We start from the raw sequence: 15,994 nt of genomic DNA on the forward strand, positions 1-15,994 counted from the left end.
AATGCGTCTCTCTCTCTCTCTCTCTCTCTCTCTCTCTCTCACACACACACACACACACACACACACACACACACACACTATCAATGAAGTCTCCATACCTTATTTTATTTCCCCAGGTCCCTTCTTGTTCAGCCTGACCTGCTAACTGTTTTCCTTGTCCCTGTTTGCAGGTACTTCACACCAATACCATGTCAGGACATGGAAACTCTCCTAATACTCAGGTAAAGACGTTTTCTTTTAGGAAAACAGACTCTAAATCTATGTTTAGTTTAGAAAAATTCCTGTCTCACTGACACATTTAATTATGCTCCCTGTCCTTTTAAGCAAAAGAACATGTTTCACTCAGATTTCCATAATGTGAATATTTCAAATATGATTTTTTAATAATATCTTTGTTGATTATTAATTTACCAATATATTTTACTTGTGTATTGGCCAGATTTGGGCAAGGTAGTGTGGAATTAAATGTGTTACTTTTATCTTTGATATTCACAGCCAACTTACATTGGTAAAATGAATTATTAAGTGAACATAGCAGGCAAATTCATTATCTTCTGTTAATAATTTTATTCTAAGGTTAGTCATTTACTTTAGTAAATCCTTTAATTCACTTTAATCACAGACACCACTGTGAGAAAGGGTAAGAAATTGTAGGTTTATGTGGCATTATTTGATGCTTTTATGGTGCCATTATTTTTCAATTATTTTATTGTACAATACATATGGTTTATATCCTAAAGAGTATGCATATCTGTTCAGTCCAATACTACATTTTAATTAATCTTTTTAATAACAGCCAGGACTCCAATTTCAACTGAAAAGAATTCTCTCTGATATAAACACATTTCACAAGGAATATGAACTCAGCATTGCCAGTGGTCTTTTTGCAGAAAAAATGTTTGACTTTCATGAGGTAAGTTCAGCCTTCTGTCTTATTTTAATCCTGGATCTGAGTCTTATTCAATCCAGCATCTGAATAAAGGCTTGCATCTTTCCACTCAGCCATACAAAGCTGTTTTCTTTCTTGTCACTACTAATTATGCTCCCAGGTGTATTCAAAATATCATCACCTGCTTTCAAAGTACAACTTTACTTCATACGAGTGATCCACATATTCAGGGTCACTAGATTGACAGGCTCCCAAACCAAAGAGAACATGTCCCTTGGATGTGATGTGGACCTGTCAGTGGGGTGGGAAAGCAGAGAGCCTACTTAGGGTTGTCCTTGGGCAGCAGGGGAAAAGTCTGTCATTTTTCCCTCTGGGCCTTGCGTCTACTGGCATATTTTTGCATCTCCAGTGTTGAATTCACCTCCTTTTTTCTCAGCCATGCCTTTCATTTCTCCTTAAAGGACTGACTTACTTATCTTTTCAGTAAAACCATTTATAAAAAAGAGTTCCTGGTAGTAGAGATGAGACCAGCCATTGGCAGAGGAGCAGTTAAGACTTGACACAGAGGTGTGTGTGTGGGGGGTAGGTTTTCTTGAGGTCAGCAGACTAAATTTTAATATTACTATTTGGTGTTTGTATAATCAATTTATTCATCCTAGTATCCTCTCATCCAAATACCAATGAGATAAGAATTCACTCTATATATTTCTATGCTCCGCCCATACTAGAACCATCATTGCTGTGACACCCAGAAGCTGGTTAGTGCTATTCAAGCAGACACAGTGGCCATGTTTCTCTGGGCATGTTTGTTCTCCCTTTTAATTTTCTAGTTCTGAGACAACTATAAAACTGCACCTCTGTGACAACTCCGGACTAATTCCTACTTGCATCTTCCCAGCCCTCTGTGTTCCACCCAACCATTACTGTGTTCTCTGCTGTCACCCACTCACATTCTTTGCCCCTTTCCAGCACCACTCCCAAAACTTTTGCCAGCCTGCCAATTATGAAGCATTAGGCCACGCTGTTTTTCAATCTTATCCAAAGAATCCCAGACAAGTGTTCCAGGGGCCACCCTGTATGTTCATCCCCACATTTTATGTCTCTATTCACACACAAACTGCTGTGTCCCTGAAGGACTGACAACTCTCTTCAATTGGAAGTTGACATGTCTATCATGCTACTATTTATAGTAGGCTCCCATGTTCCCTTTTCTGGCCCTCAGTGTGTGTTTAGAGCAAGGCACCTAGAAGCACAATAAAGGTGAGAGCTGATCAAGAACTTGGAAAAATGGAGACATTGAAAGTCTGCTCGTGATTTGGTAACATGAAGATGATGACATCGTGACATTTATAGAGCAGTTGATTCTTACAAATCAAAAGCTATGCACTTGATCTTCATTAAATGTATAGGAAACTGAAGGTTAGCATGTAGAATTCACCCAGTTGGTTTTATTGCAACAAGGGCTCTTCCCACCATAACTTAATGACCATCAGATATTTTCAAAATCAAGAGATGAGTAACAGTCTAAGCATCATGATACCACAATGGAACTTTGAATGATGAAAGCTATTTATTCTTCAATTTAAAAAAAGAGAGAAAACTCTTTTATTGGTCACAGGATTAGGAAATCTCATTTCCCCCTTCATTCATAGGAACGCACACAATAAAAAACCTTTAATTCAACAATTCAACCAGGTGATTGCATCAACACAGACCACAGAGAAGAGTGTCACCCAGGCCACTGATTGAAGAAGACAGTCTTTGATGGGACGAAGTGAGAACCATAGTCTATAAGAAGACAAGGAGAATCAGAGGAACACCCTTTCCCAATCTGAAACCCTGCAGTACTATATGTAATCAAGGGGCCTCCCAAATAACTGAATCCCATATTCATTTTTTTTAAAGGCATTTAAAGGTAGAATGAGGAGTGCCACGTTAAGGGTCAGGTTTACCTGAGTCCTAACTCTGTCACTTTATTGCTTTTTGTCCTTCAATAATCAGTTGATATGTCTAAACCTCAGTTTTCTGGTTGATATAATGAAGGAATTATACTTAATAGTCTCTATGGCTCTCAACTTTCATGGTTGAACTTGTAATTTTGAATCTACAATATGCATTGAAAATGGAAATTGTGCATAGTATTTTTGTGGCAGCTAAACTAAAGCGTTACTAATGTACCATCTTCATTCAATATGCAACAACCCTTTCCTGAGCTCTGACAAAGTGCAAAGAATCATTCAAGATATAGAGAGGATGCAGAAATAACTACAGGATTCAATGTTGAGTTAACATTTAAAAATTAATAAATGTAATTCACTACATTGGACGATTAATGGAGAAAGAACTTGACACCAATTCAATAGATGTAGAAAATAAAATTCTCACAAATTAGAAAATAAATTTTCTACATAAAATGTATTTGGTAAAATTCCAAATATTTTTGCCTTAACGCCAAGAACAAGGAGAGAACGTGTTTTGTAACATTTCCATAAACATTTTATTGGAGTCATAACCAATACAAACATTGGAGTAGAAGTAACACACAGAAAGAAAAAGAAGTAAAATTGATTTGGATTGGGAAGGAGGAAATAAAATCATCATTGTTCACAGATAACAACTGTGTAGAAAATCAAAAAGATTTTAGAAATCAGTTATTAGATTTAATAGTGAATTTAGCAAGTTTAGAATACAAATTAAGTTGCATTTCTCTTTTATTTATAATTTAAAAATAAAATAAAAAATAACATCTATATTAAATATCTGGGAATAAATCTAATGAAAGATGTCCGCAAATAAAAAAGTTGATAAGAGAAAGAAGGATTTAGAAACAAAGGATACATTTTGTTTATGCATAGAATACTCAATATTATAAAGATGTCTATTTATAGATTCAAAGCAATTGATTTTGGATAAACTTAAGATCTGATTTTAAAATTTACATGGAAATGCAAAGAATTAAGAAAAAAGTTAACTGTGAAGAAAGGAAATAAAAACACCCAGAGGATTTACATTACTGGAAATTAAGGCTTAAAAGCTACAATAATTAAGATTTTCTGGCATTTTTGCCAAGATAGGCAGTTGACCAGTGGAACACAGTACAGAATCCTGAAACAGATGCATAGAGACCCTGGATTTACAATAAATGTGACTCTGCAGAACAATTCTAAGGGATGGTATTTGTAATAAATGGCATTGTAATAAATGCCATAACAAAAAAAATGTATCATATCACCTATCCATATACAAAAGAATCAATTCCAGGTGGATCATAGATATAAATGTAAATGATGAAAAATCAAAATATTTAGTAGATAAATATAGATTATTCTTACGACCTTGGATAAGCAAATATTTTTTAATCTTTGTTTTGGGATATATAAAGCACTAATTATATAGGATAAAGCAGACAGGATAGATGGCATTAGAATTAAGAATTTGTTTTCATTAAAGGACATCATATAGAGAGTAAAATGGCAAGCCACAGTGACAGAATGTATTTGCAATACATATAAGAATCAAAAAACTGAGATCCAAATCCAAAAAATCCTACAAAACAATAAGAAAAACACAAACAGCCCAGTAGAAAATCTTGAACTGACATTTTACAAAAGAACATATTTAAATAGCCAATAAACATATGGACAGACAGTCAATCCTCAATAGTTTTATTCTTTGTTATTTGTGTTTCATGTATTCTTGTAGGGATATAAGCAGCAGGGCTTGAAGGAGATTGGCAAGACATACTAGCTGGACTACTCAAAAATTATATGTATCACACACACACACACACACACACACACACACACACACACTCACACACACACGTATTTTTGGTGACCCAAAGCTTTTCTAGAATTTCCCAAAAGTGTTGACGCTGTGCAGTCGTCAAATCATCAAGCCAGGGATTGGTTCTTAAAACTATTCTGTGTAGCTAGTTTCAAAATGGATGGATGGATAAATGGATTGATGGATGGATTAATCAGAAGATGGAAAGAGCCTTATTTATGGAAATTACACATAAAGCCTTCTTTATAGAGGTAATATTATCCTGCAGTCAGATAGTGGATAAATAACCAATCCTCATTATTAGGGTTGAAAATCCTATAAAATTTATCAGGATATGTCTTGACAATACATATGACTTGTAATGAATCTTACTTTCCCTATTTATGAAAATACTAGAGGCCTGATGCATGAATTTGTGCGTGGATGGGATCCAGCCCGCCAACCCTGATGGGGGCCAATCAGGGGCTGGGCTGGCTGGGCGGGGAGGGGCTGTGGGCTGTTGGCCTGCCCCACCCCCTATGAGGGGGTGAGCATGGGTGGGGCCGTTGGGGTGGCCAGGAGGTTGGCTGGCTGGCTCCACCGCCGATAGGGCCAGTTGGCTGGCCACAGTGGATGTTATAGTGATGGGTCGTTCCAGCCATTCTGGTTGTTCCAGTGTTCCAATCGCTGGCTTTTTATATACATAGATTTCCCTGAAAATGTACATGTGTGTATTTGTTGTATTGTTGGTATGTTGATAAATTAGATTGCTATGATTTATATTTACTAAAAACAACAAATATTTCTTGAGTACCTATTATGTGCAAGACAATGTGCTGGGGACTGGGAACACAATAATAACTAAGGCATATATTATCCTGACTTTACAGAATTTACTCTCTTGTGAGGGGCTCGGGAAATCTCATATGTAAGTAAGATGGGTATGATAACAGGGACTATTGGAGGACATAGGAAGATTCAGGGAATACTGCTATCAAGGAAGGACATCTATGCTTGAAACTAGAAAATGAGTAAGACATAACCACGAGAACTAGGGGACATTCCAGGCAGAATGAATGTTGTTCAAAGGCCTCCAGAGAGACAGGACACATGGCACTTCTGAGAGCTTCCTGTAGTTGAGTCTGGCTAGGGAGCAGAGTGTGGAGGGGACAGGGGCTAGAAATAGGGAAGTAGGTGCAGATCAGCAGAGCCTTGCAGGCCAGATCCAGAGATTTGGGCTTTATCTTAAGTGCAGGAAGTAGACTTGACATGTTTTCAGTGAGATGGGGGTAATATCAGCAAGGGAGACAAGTTTGGAGGCTCTTGAAGTATTTATGATGACAAAGCAGTGGTAAAGGCAAGGAGGTGGGCATTAGCCATAATCTCTGTTAGTCCCCTCAATACATTTCAGATAAATATAAGTTTATCAGTCAGCATGAGTTCTCCAGCTCCTCTTCTAGCTATATTTATATATTTCTAGCTGCATTTCATTATCGTTGAGGCAAGAACAAATCCTTGAGTAGGGTAGTAAAAATAAAGAGACAAATTCAGGAATATAGTTCTCATATGCTTAGTTGGTGGTGATTTGGAAATATAAGAACTGTATATTACTTACAGAACTGTATATTATTTGTATTTATAGGAATATATTAGGTGTGCTGAAAAATTATACAATGCCAAAGTGGAACGAGTTGACTTTACAAATGCTGTAGAAGATGCCAGATATAAAATTAATAGCTGGATTAGAAATGAGACACATGGTGAGTGCAATGCTCAATTTTTCCACAGGTCAGTTATATGTGAATGTTGAGAACTGTCAACATTACAATTGGGAGTGTTTTGTACACAGAAGGCACTGCTTTTCCTGATCCAAAGCAATGATGGTTGTTACTTAAAATTGCTTTAAAATCTGTCTGTAATGTGGTGTTGAGCAATCTTAATAATTTGAATGCTTTATGCTTTTAAGAAGTCTTGGCTATTGCATGATCTCATTTGATTGGAAAATAATCTTATGAGACCAATAAATTTTATTATGGCCATTTCATAAATTAGTTATAAGTTAAGGTAGTTTACTCTGTTATCCTCAATATCTTATGCCTGGCTAGTGAACAAGATTAAGAGCAGTTTATAAGACATTGTTTAATGACCACAACATATTTCATTCTAATGATCAACCTAGCATCTTACTGTTCCCTCTTGGGCTGAAGGGTCTTATTAAAATTATGACATCCTACTGTCTAAGAAATAGATTTCATATCATTGTTTTTTTCTAAGTGATTCATACTTTATCTTTAATTTAAACATTATTTTTATTTATCAAAATAGTATATGGGGCACAGGTAGTGCCTTCACAAAAAAGTACATCTCTTTATAGGTAAGTCTCTTTCACAACTTAACACAGAATCACAGCTAATGTTCTGTACAAAGCAAATAAGGACATTTATTCCTTGTTGTTTTGTTAATTGACTGACTCCAACGCCAGCCATTTCATTACCTAATGCTTTGCTTTTTTTTATACTTTGAACAATATACATGTATTTGATGAGGCTGGCTCTGTGTTAGAAATATGAGACATGTGATTTGTACTGTTAAATGCAAACATTCAACAACATACAATTAGTCCTGCAAACAAGAATACAGTGTCTCAATATTCTTTTTGTCATAATTCATCATTACATCAGTAGAGGGTGACTTTGACCATGAGCTACCACATGTTTCAAATATACTATTCATACATCAAGAGAAACTACACAATTACTTTTTTAATAACTGAGTGAGTTTCTATTTACTATTTAGTATTTAAAGGTATGAGATTACTAATACTTTTCTCAGTTTTGACCATTTATTTATTTCTGTTCTTTCCTTTTCCATGAAAAAATACATATATAATTATGCTCATTTTGATAAGCGTATGAACTCAATGTCACTTGGGGGAACACTTCAAATACTGCCAATGTTATAGCAAAACCACGTAGGTTCTATCGCTCCCCATCCTCCACACACTACCAGAGTCATCCTTTTGAAAGACAAGTCTGATTCATCAAAACCATTCCCTTTCTTGTCTTCCAACGAGTAGTGAACAAGAATTCTCCACTGCCTTCAGGATAATCCAAAATTCTTAGCAGAAATTGAAGGCTCTTCATTATCTGGCCCCTGCCTCCAACTTCTCCAGCTTTACTCTTCCTATGGCATCAGAATGTGTTAGGGTTGCCCCAAACACACTGCTCTCCCAGGCTTCCATGTCTGAATAAAAAGTCCTGGCTTTATGGAAGTTCTCCCAGTCCACACCTTGCCCTCACCTCAGCAGGCCACTGAGCCAGAGACGAGTGCCTCTACCCAGCTACACTGCGCATGTAGCTGTGACACCAGGGGCCTTTGTTGTGTTGGCTGTTGCCTTCTCTGTTCTGGAGTGTGAGCCCAATGAGGATATGGACTGTCTTTCACTGTTGTGATTCAAGTATCCAGAGCTAAATGCAAAAATCTGGTTAATGTGGAATGAAGGAAGGAGTTCGCTCTTTCGCTGGAATGGGTGAAAATTACACTTGGATGTTGTGGCCTGGTCAATTCAATAAAGGCATTTGGTGCCTGTGAATAAGGAGGGGATCCGGGAATTGTCTTCCTGGGTCAGAATCCTCTTGCTAGTATTTCTTGTTGTATGACTCTGTACAAATTACTTAACCTCTCTCTGCCCAAGTCTCTTTGATAATTGCAGTCCCGCTTGACAGGGATTTTGTGAGGATTAAACTAAATACTGCACATACAGCATTTAAAAAAATGCTTGACAGCGTAATTGCTCATAGATTATTACAATAAGTATGTGATAAGAAAAATATGCTTATCTCATCTTTTTTTTTTAAAAAACTTACATTAAAAAAATTGACATTTTTTTCTCAATTTATTTCTCCAAAGGCAAGATCAAGAACATCATTAGTGAAGGTAGCATCAGTTCATCGGCGGTCATGGTGCTGGTGAATGCTGTGTACTTCAAAGGCAAGTGGGAGTCGGCCTTTATCAAGAGTGACACCATGCGCTGCCATTTCAAATCTCCCCAGGTATGGGGATCTGTTTAACTTAGAAAGTATTTTGTTGATAGTATTTCTTAACAGCAGTTGTGGTGTTTACATAGACAGAGGCTGGGCTCAGCAGTTCTTCACTAATTTTCTATGGTGTTAACAATATTATACAGTCAAGTACTTATAAGATAAACTTTCTATTTTCCTGCTAATGCAGGTTATAGAATACAACTGGAGGTGCTCTGTAAATTGATATTTCTTAAGATATATTTGAAATTGAGAAAAGGAATGACATACGAATTTATTTGAAAGCATTCCAGTAGGGGCCCTGTAAGAAGAAAATATGACTAAAGTCTAGGTTTTATTTTTCATGATTCTAACTGCAGGGTGCACAGAATCATTTAATATCAATGATTTTCCCTGAGTTAAGGCAAATACGTGTTTCATTTTATAAAACATAAAGTTGTGTTTAATAAAGTTATGAATTTCCAAATATTGGTTATACCTGTTCCTTAATTTAATTCTCTTTGATTTAAAATAACCTTCTAAAATATGTATTCTTAAAAAAAGTTTCAACCAATTTGTACATAATAACCTTAGTATAGTAGAAACATCAAAGACCTTGGAGTCAGAAATACCAATCGGGGTCCCCACCTTGACTCATAGAAGCTGCCTTGTCTTAGCAAATTAACCATTGCAGAGCTCCTCACAAGCAAAATACAGTGATTCCATAAAGCTCCTCTAATTTCCCTGTCAATCACCCAGTCTATTCAGCTGAGGTAGAGAAATTCAGATTTAACTTTTAAACTTAGTTTTATTTTTCAAGTGGAAAATGCAATTGAAATGTTCTTTCTACATTTCCCCACATCAGAAGTTTAAGACACAGGAGAGCTGAATGCTGGTAGAAATGAGAGGTCACTGGGTGAGCAAGGAGGTGGGTAATAAAAGGCCACCTAGGCAGAGTGGAACCACAGGTAGGGCAGGGGAAGGCATTTGGGAGATATATGAGAGGAAGGAGAAGGCACAAGACCAGAATAGAAAGGTAATAGGCTGGCCCTCTGGCTTATTTCGGTGACTGCCCTTTGCATGGAGTGCAGCCAGCCCTGCCTTGTGTCCCTGACTCAGGGTCCTAAGACAACCTTGAGGAGCAAGTTTACAATGCAAGTGTCTCCATGGGAACAAAGAGAGGGGCACAGAAATAGTTTGAAATTTGTATGTGAAAACATAATAATGCAATAAATCCTAATAAGAATGCAGCTGTCTCTACAGACATTATCTGCATAATTGAATAGGAAGAATATTAGGCAGCACTAGAATTTTAGGAACCGCTGGCATGTTAATAGAGTTTCGTGTGAGCTTCTGTTCCCCACTTTCCTCCAGCACCTCCCACGTAGACTGTATTGATTAATTTCCTTCAGTGAAGACACTGTGTGCCTGTCCCCTGCACTGCTTGTGGGTTTTTGCTCCTAAAGAAGTTTTTACTTACATAAGTGTTAACATGTAATAACTGTTTAAAACAATCTTCCTGCCGATTGCATGTCCCTTATAGTTATGATATAGAGCATCTAACAGACTATGGAATCTATATCACTGACATCAGTTTTGGTGAAGTGATCTCTTTGCTAAAAAGTCTTTTGTCAGTCTTTCTCCAGCGTGACTCAGCTGTGTGATCCTTGCCCTGGCACGGAAATGTGACATTATGACTGTAACATCCAGCCCCTATTTGCACCAGGCTCAGTTTGGCTGATCTGTCTCAGTAGGCAGGTGCCTTTTCCGCTTTAATACTTCAGGTGTGTTCTTTATGAGGTTCAAACTTTCAGTCAAAATGGATATCCTTTCCAGAGAGAGAAGGACTTTTGCTTTCAGCACAAATCATTATCTATCCTCCTCCTATAGAATTTCCTGTACTAAAGCGAGATATGACAGGCAAGGTGACAACTTTGCAGAATCACAATATCATTTAAGAAAAAGGTGGTTTATGACACCTCTACAGTGTTTCCAAATCTGCAAATTATATTCTGCAAGGTTAGACCTATTGTGTTAATCTGAGTGATGTATTTTACAAAAGTTAATTTTTTTTACAAGACCTCATTCTTAAATTGTGTCATTTTCATAGTACTAGGTTGCATTTTATTTCTGATGAGAGAAAAAATCTATATCAGTCATTTTTAATTATAATGCTATTTAATAATTGTTTATTACTTATTATAGAGACATTTCAGATAAAACACTAAGTACAAGGCTATGTTCCAAGTACTAGACATATTAACTGTCATATCCCTTACAACAATCCTTTGCAGTACAGACTATCATTACCCTCATTATTTAGAGGAGGAAATGGAGGCACGGAGGGATGAAGTAACTTGCCCAAGGTCACACAGCCGAGGAGTTTTAAACTCGGGCAGTTAAAGTCTATGCTTTCACCGTGAAGATGTGCACCAATGGTACCATGTGAGGGAAAACCTACAGGATCAACTGAACAAAAACTGAAACGTTTTTTCTTTTGTGCCTGGTCAATAAGTGAAACAGGTGGGCTCATCATTAAAATGTTTTTGTGACTTGACTTCCAGTGTCCTGGGAAAGCAGTTGCCATGATGTATCAAGAACGGATGTTCAATCTGTCTGTCATTCAGGACCCACCTATGCAAGTTCTTGAACTCAGATATCAGGGTGGCATAAGCATGTACATCATGCTGCCTCAGAGTGAAAGCCTCTCTGAAGTAAGTTACCACTCCCACTTCCACTGCTGGGGACGACTTTTAGGATGCTGGTACTTGTGTGTTCATTTATCAATTTTAAGGTTTCAGGTTGTTGGAATGCTAGAGATTTACCCACTGATTAATTTATTTGCCAAATATTTAATGAGTACCTACTGTGTGCCAAGCATTGTTATGGATGTTGAGATTGCCTTAACTCAGCTTAGCATAATTTTATTTAAACAATTGTAAAATTGGAATCCTCTCAAATCTCAGCTATGGAGGAAATAGTGCGTGAGTTTCAGAGTTCTTTGCCCTTGGCGATGAAAACTGTCTTTCACGTATATTGAAATTTTGATAGAATAAGCATTTTCAGGCAGGAATGATATGATGGCGTTTTGAAGTCATAGCCCTTTGAGAATTAAAATGTATCACCTGACTTTGTGCTGTTGTGTCTCTAGGAAAAGCACCAGTTAGGAACTGCCTAGTGAGTGATATAGCAAAATCAACAGACCAGACCAGCTGGTGTGGCTAAGTAGTTGAGCATTGACCTATGAACCAAGAGGTCATGGTTCGATTCCCAATCAGGATACATGCCTGGGTTTCCGGCTCGATCCCCAGTAAAGGACAGCTGATCAATGATTCTCTCTCAACATGGATGTTATCTTTCTCTTCCTCTCTGAAATTATACCGCCCAGTGCAAGGAGCAGATGGTGGTGGCTATGTAAGCCAGACATGATTACTGTATCTCAGATCCCAATACTCTTTCATCCCTTTGTCCTCTTCTCCTCATGTATTTGGCTAGTCTTCAGCCTGCAGTCCTAGAAGCTTAGATTTCATGTCCCTTCTCTGTACTTACAATTAAAAGGACTGTTTACTGAATACCTACAATGTGCCAGATGCTTCATTTATATTATGTAGTCTGACATGAACAACAAATGAAATTCATGAAGTTGGCATTTTTAAATTGAAAGCAAAACAGCATGAAATATGGTACTCATATTAAATAATTTATTTGGTGATATTTATACCAATGAGATTTTAGCACATATCAATTATTTTAACTTCAAATAATCTGCAATGATAGAAAAAGTAGCCTGGATAAAACAAGCAGTAGGTAACTCAAAAGATAGATTTCTTTTTGTACTTATTGTCTGAGTTATCTTTTTCTGTAATAGATTGCCCTAATGTGTGGATCATTAGGTGTCTAGTATTAATAACTAACTAAATCTACATAACTACATAATCCCACATTACTAAATAATAATGAGGAAGCTGGCTTTGCATTGGGCCAAATGAGAAAAACTAACATAGAATAAAAAGTTACTACAGGTTAACTTCAAACTGGATAATTTATAGAAAATTTAAATAAGACTAAACTTGCTTATAAATTTGGATTCTTGATAAGAATACAGGTAAGGATGAATAGCTATGAAAATCTGTTTATGATTCCAGTGAGCCTGAATTTGAGAACAAATGTCCATATATGAGATCTGGGAACAATGTACATGAAAAATCTTCCCATTATAGGTCTGGAATAATCTATGACCAGTTCTCAGGAATTAGTGAATTTAATATGTGAGTCATTTGGGGTCAGCAAGGGTGTTGGAGAGAGATGGAAGCTCCTAGCTATATAACTAACTTTCCTAGCTATGTACTTCGGGCACATCTCCCAACATGCTCTTGAGTTTCAGTCCCCGCATGTATCGAGTAGGAGAGTTATTTAGGATCCAAGCCTCCCTGATAGCGTGGGTGACTGTGCTGGAAGATATTGATCCCCCAAGTCCTTGAGGCTGGAGCTCTATGCTCCTTGCCTTAAGTCCCCCCATGGTTCCTTCCATTGGTTTACTCCTGCAAGCTATGCAAATATCATTTTCTTTGCTGCCCATCCTGAGAAAATGGTCAGGCAGCACTGACTTAAATGACTACTGAGCTCCTTTCTCCCTCTGATGATCTCTGATTCCCTAGTTCCTTCACCAGACCATTGTTTCACTTTGGCATATATGTTCACATGTAGGCAGAGAACAGAAATTCCCTGGAATACAATTAAGTCACACCTTGTCATAGCAGAGCAAATTAAGCATGTGATTTATGAAAGAGTGCTTGAACTATTTGTTTTCATCATTTCCTATTTCCAAAATCTCCAGGACCCATTCACATACTTACGCATAAATACAGTGTCTGGGAGAGGATAATTATGAAAAGCCATATATCTTTGTAGTTGTTTTTTAACCATGGGGTTCTAAATTGCCTTTTGAATATTCTTACAGATTGAAAACCAACTGACCTTCAAAAATCTAATGAAATGGACCAGCCCAAGAAAAATGAGCCGTCAGTACGTCAAGGTGTTTATTCCTCAGTTCAAGATAGAGAAGAAATATGAAATTAAACGTTATTTACAAGCCCTTGGGCTGAGAGATATCTTCGATGAAACCAGAGCTGATTTCTCTGGCATAGCTTCAGGAGGTCGTTTATCTTTGTCAAAACTGATGCACGACTCGTACATAGAAGTTAATGAGGACGGCACAGAGGCGGCTGCTGTCTCAGAAAACACCATTGTAGAAAAGCTACTCCCCGAGTCTACCGTGTTCAGGGCTGATCACCCATTCTTATTTGTCATCAGGAAGAATGACATCGTCTTGTTTAGTGGCAAAGTCTCTTGCCCTTGACAATCCAATTGGTTTCTATTATGATAGTCCCATCGATATCAAGGAACCACCACATGCGAATAGATAAAATTTAATAGGAAGCATATGGAGCTCCCTTTAGTTTGCTTTCTCTCACATTGGTCAGCAGATGACTTTGGTGACTTGACCCATCTTGCTCTTAGCATTTCTACCTCCGTCTTCCCCACCCATTTATAATTTCATTGTCTTTCTACCCACACTCATTTCTACCAGTCTACTCCATAGCCACTTGCAAACAGTTCTGGGCATGGCATCTGGGAATTGTGGACATGTACTCCACTGGAAATGACAATGTAGAAGCCACCCTAGAGATCTTTTCTGAAACTCTAGTGTCCCCGATAGTCTAGTTTTATTGTACATGGTCTAGAAAATAAGCCCACCCTAAGAAGACATTAGAATTGACTTGAACATTGATGTGAAATCAGTCTCTAATCTAAAAGCAAAAAAACAAACAAAACAATATGGATTTGGGATTGGGGGCCAACCAAATTATTTCACAGATAACTTCAAGAGAATGAATGTCTTTTGGCTTTTCCTTGATAGACACTTAATATGTACATAGTTTTTTCAAATATTAAATACCTTTTAACTGTTGCCAGTTGTTATATACAGTGTATTATTTCATATGCTGTATAGTTTACATGTGTTTTCTCTATTTATCAGAATAAAGAAAAACAACATAACTATACTGGTGTGATTGTTCTCCTATGACCAATTGTGAGACTGCCAGCAATATATTTTTTCTAGGCTGAACAAGCAAGAAATGAAAAAAAAAAGAATGCTTTACAAATATCTATCTGATTTCGTTAAATGTTGTTAATGTATTAATCATGAAAGTTACTTTTACATCTACTTACATAGCCGATGAGCTAATTTTAAATATGAGGACTTAAATTCATAAGGGGGAAAGATTAGTACCTGTGGATATTTATAATAGGTTATAGGTAGCTTTACACAACAGATGAAAAATAAATTGAGAATCAGTAGATCACGTTGAACTTTCTAGTAGCCTGTAGCATGGCTCTGTGATGCTTCATGCTAGACCTGGCAGATACTTGACTTTCAACAAATATTATGGAATCCATGAATATGGCATGAATGAGTGAATGTGACATAATTTTAAAAATGTAGAGTATCTCCTGACAAAATTAATTTTGTCATTAACCTGCCACACCTGAAATGACTATGATGTCTTTCAGAGACCTTTGCAAGGAATGAATTTAACTGGTATGCAGTGGTATGTGTATTAGGAGAAATTGGGTTTTCTGATTAACTCCATTTCCACCGATTGCCATTCAAGTATAACATATTCCTAGACTCTGTCTTTAGGAGGACTTCAGTTCCCCATTTATAGAATTAATTTGGGAGGCTGATAGTTTTCTTCTCAAGTCTGTGACTCTTCTTTGAGTTAAATCCATACTCCTTAGAAAAGAGGAGGAAAGATAAACATTATTGAATACTTTTTCTATTTAGAGGCTTTATTATCATCATCACATTTAACACTCACAACAACCTTGTTGTATCTGCTATTATCCCTATTTAATAACTACGTTCAGAGAAGTCAAGTTAGTTCATATATGACAAAAGGCAAAGTTCATATTAAAACTCAAGCGTGTCTAATTTGAAAGATCTCTCTTATAAAGACCCTTGGCGGGCCACTTCAACTAATTGCCTTTCATGTTTTTTGGATTATGTGGATCCAATTAGAATAATCTGCCATAGCCAGAGAAATGTTTTTGATTGTAGGGTGACCATGCAATTTACCAGGTAGCAGGCTTACCAAACGGTTGGGCAAAAGGCAGGAAACACACACACACACACACACACACACACACACACACACACACACAATGGGTCAAGTGCCTCACAGACTCTGAGAAACAGGTCCTGGCCTGTACTTTTATTTCTATTTTCTGTGAACTTGAACCCCACCTGACCCCATAT

General features: G+C 37.1%; 1 protein-coding gene across 2 annotated transcripts in view; it reads left to right on the forward strand.

Moving 5' to 3' along the window:
* Positions 1-14,733, forward strand: part of SERPINB7 (serpin peptidase inhibitor, clade B (ovalbumin), member 7) — a 43,640-nt gene extending 28,907 nt beyond the window's left edge. For both annotated transcript variants that reach the window (XM_015559468.1, XM_006756805.2), the window contains exons 3-8: positions 171-221; positions 797-913; positions 6,297-6,414; positions 8,564-8,706; positions 11,238-11,387; positions 13,634-14,733. In XM_015559468.1, coding sequence (XP_015414954.1) covers positions 171-221; positions 797-913; positions 6,297-6,414; positions 8,564-8,706; positions 11,238-11,387; positions 13,634-14,032 — 978 coding nt within the window. In that variant the 3' untranslated portion in view covers positions 14,033-14,733. The remainder of the gene's footprint in view (positions 1-170; positions 222-796; positions 914-6,296; positions 6,415-8,563; positions 8,707-11,237; positions 11,388-13,633) is intronic.
* The last annotated feature ends 1,261 nt before the right edge of the window (positions 14,734-15,994 follow it).

Source organism: Myotis davidii, unplaced genomic scaffold (assembly GCF_000327345.1).
Source record: "Myotis davidii unplaced genomic scaffold, ASM32734v1 scaffold11, whole genome shotgun sequence".
In the NCBI taxonomy this organism is placed as follows: domain Eukaryota; kingdom Metazoa; phylum Chordata; class Mammalia; order Chiroptera; family Vespertilionidae; genus Myotis; species Myotis davidii.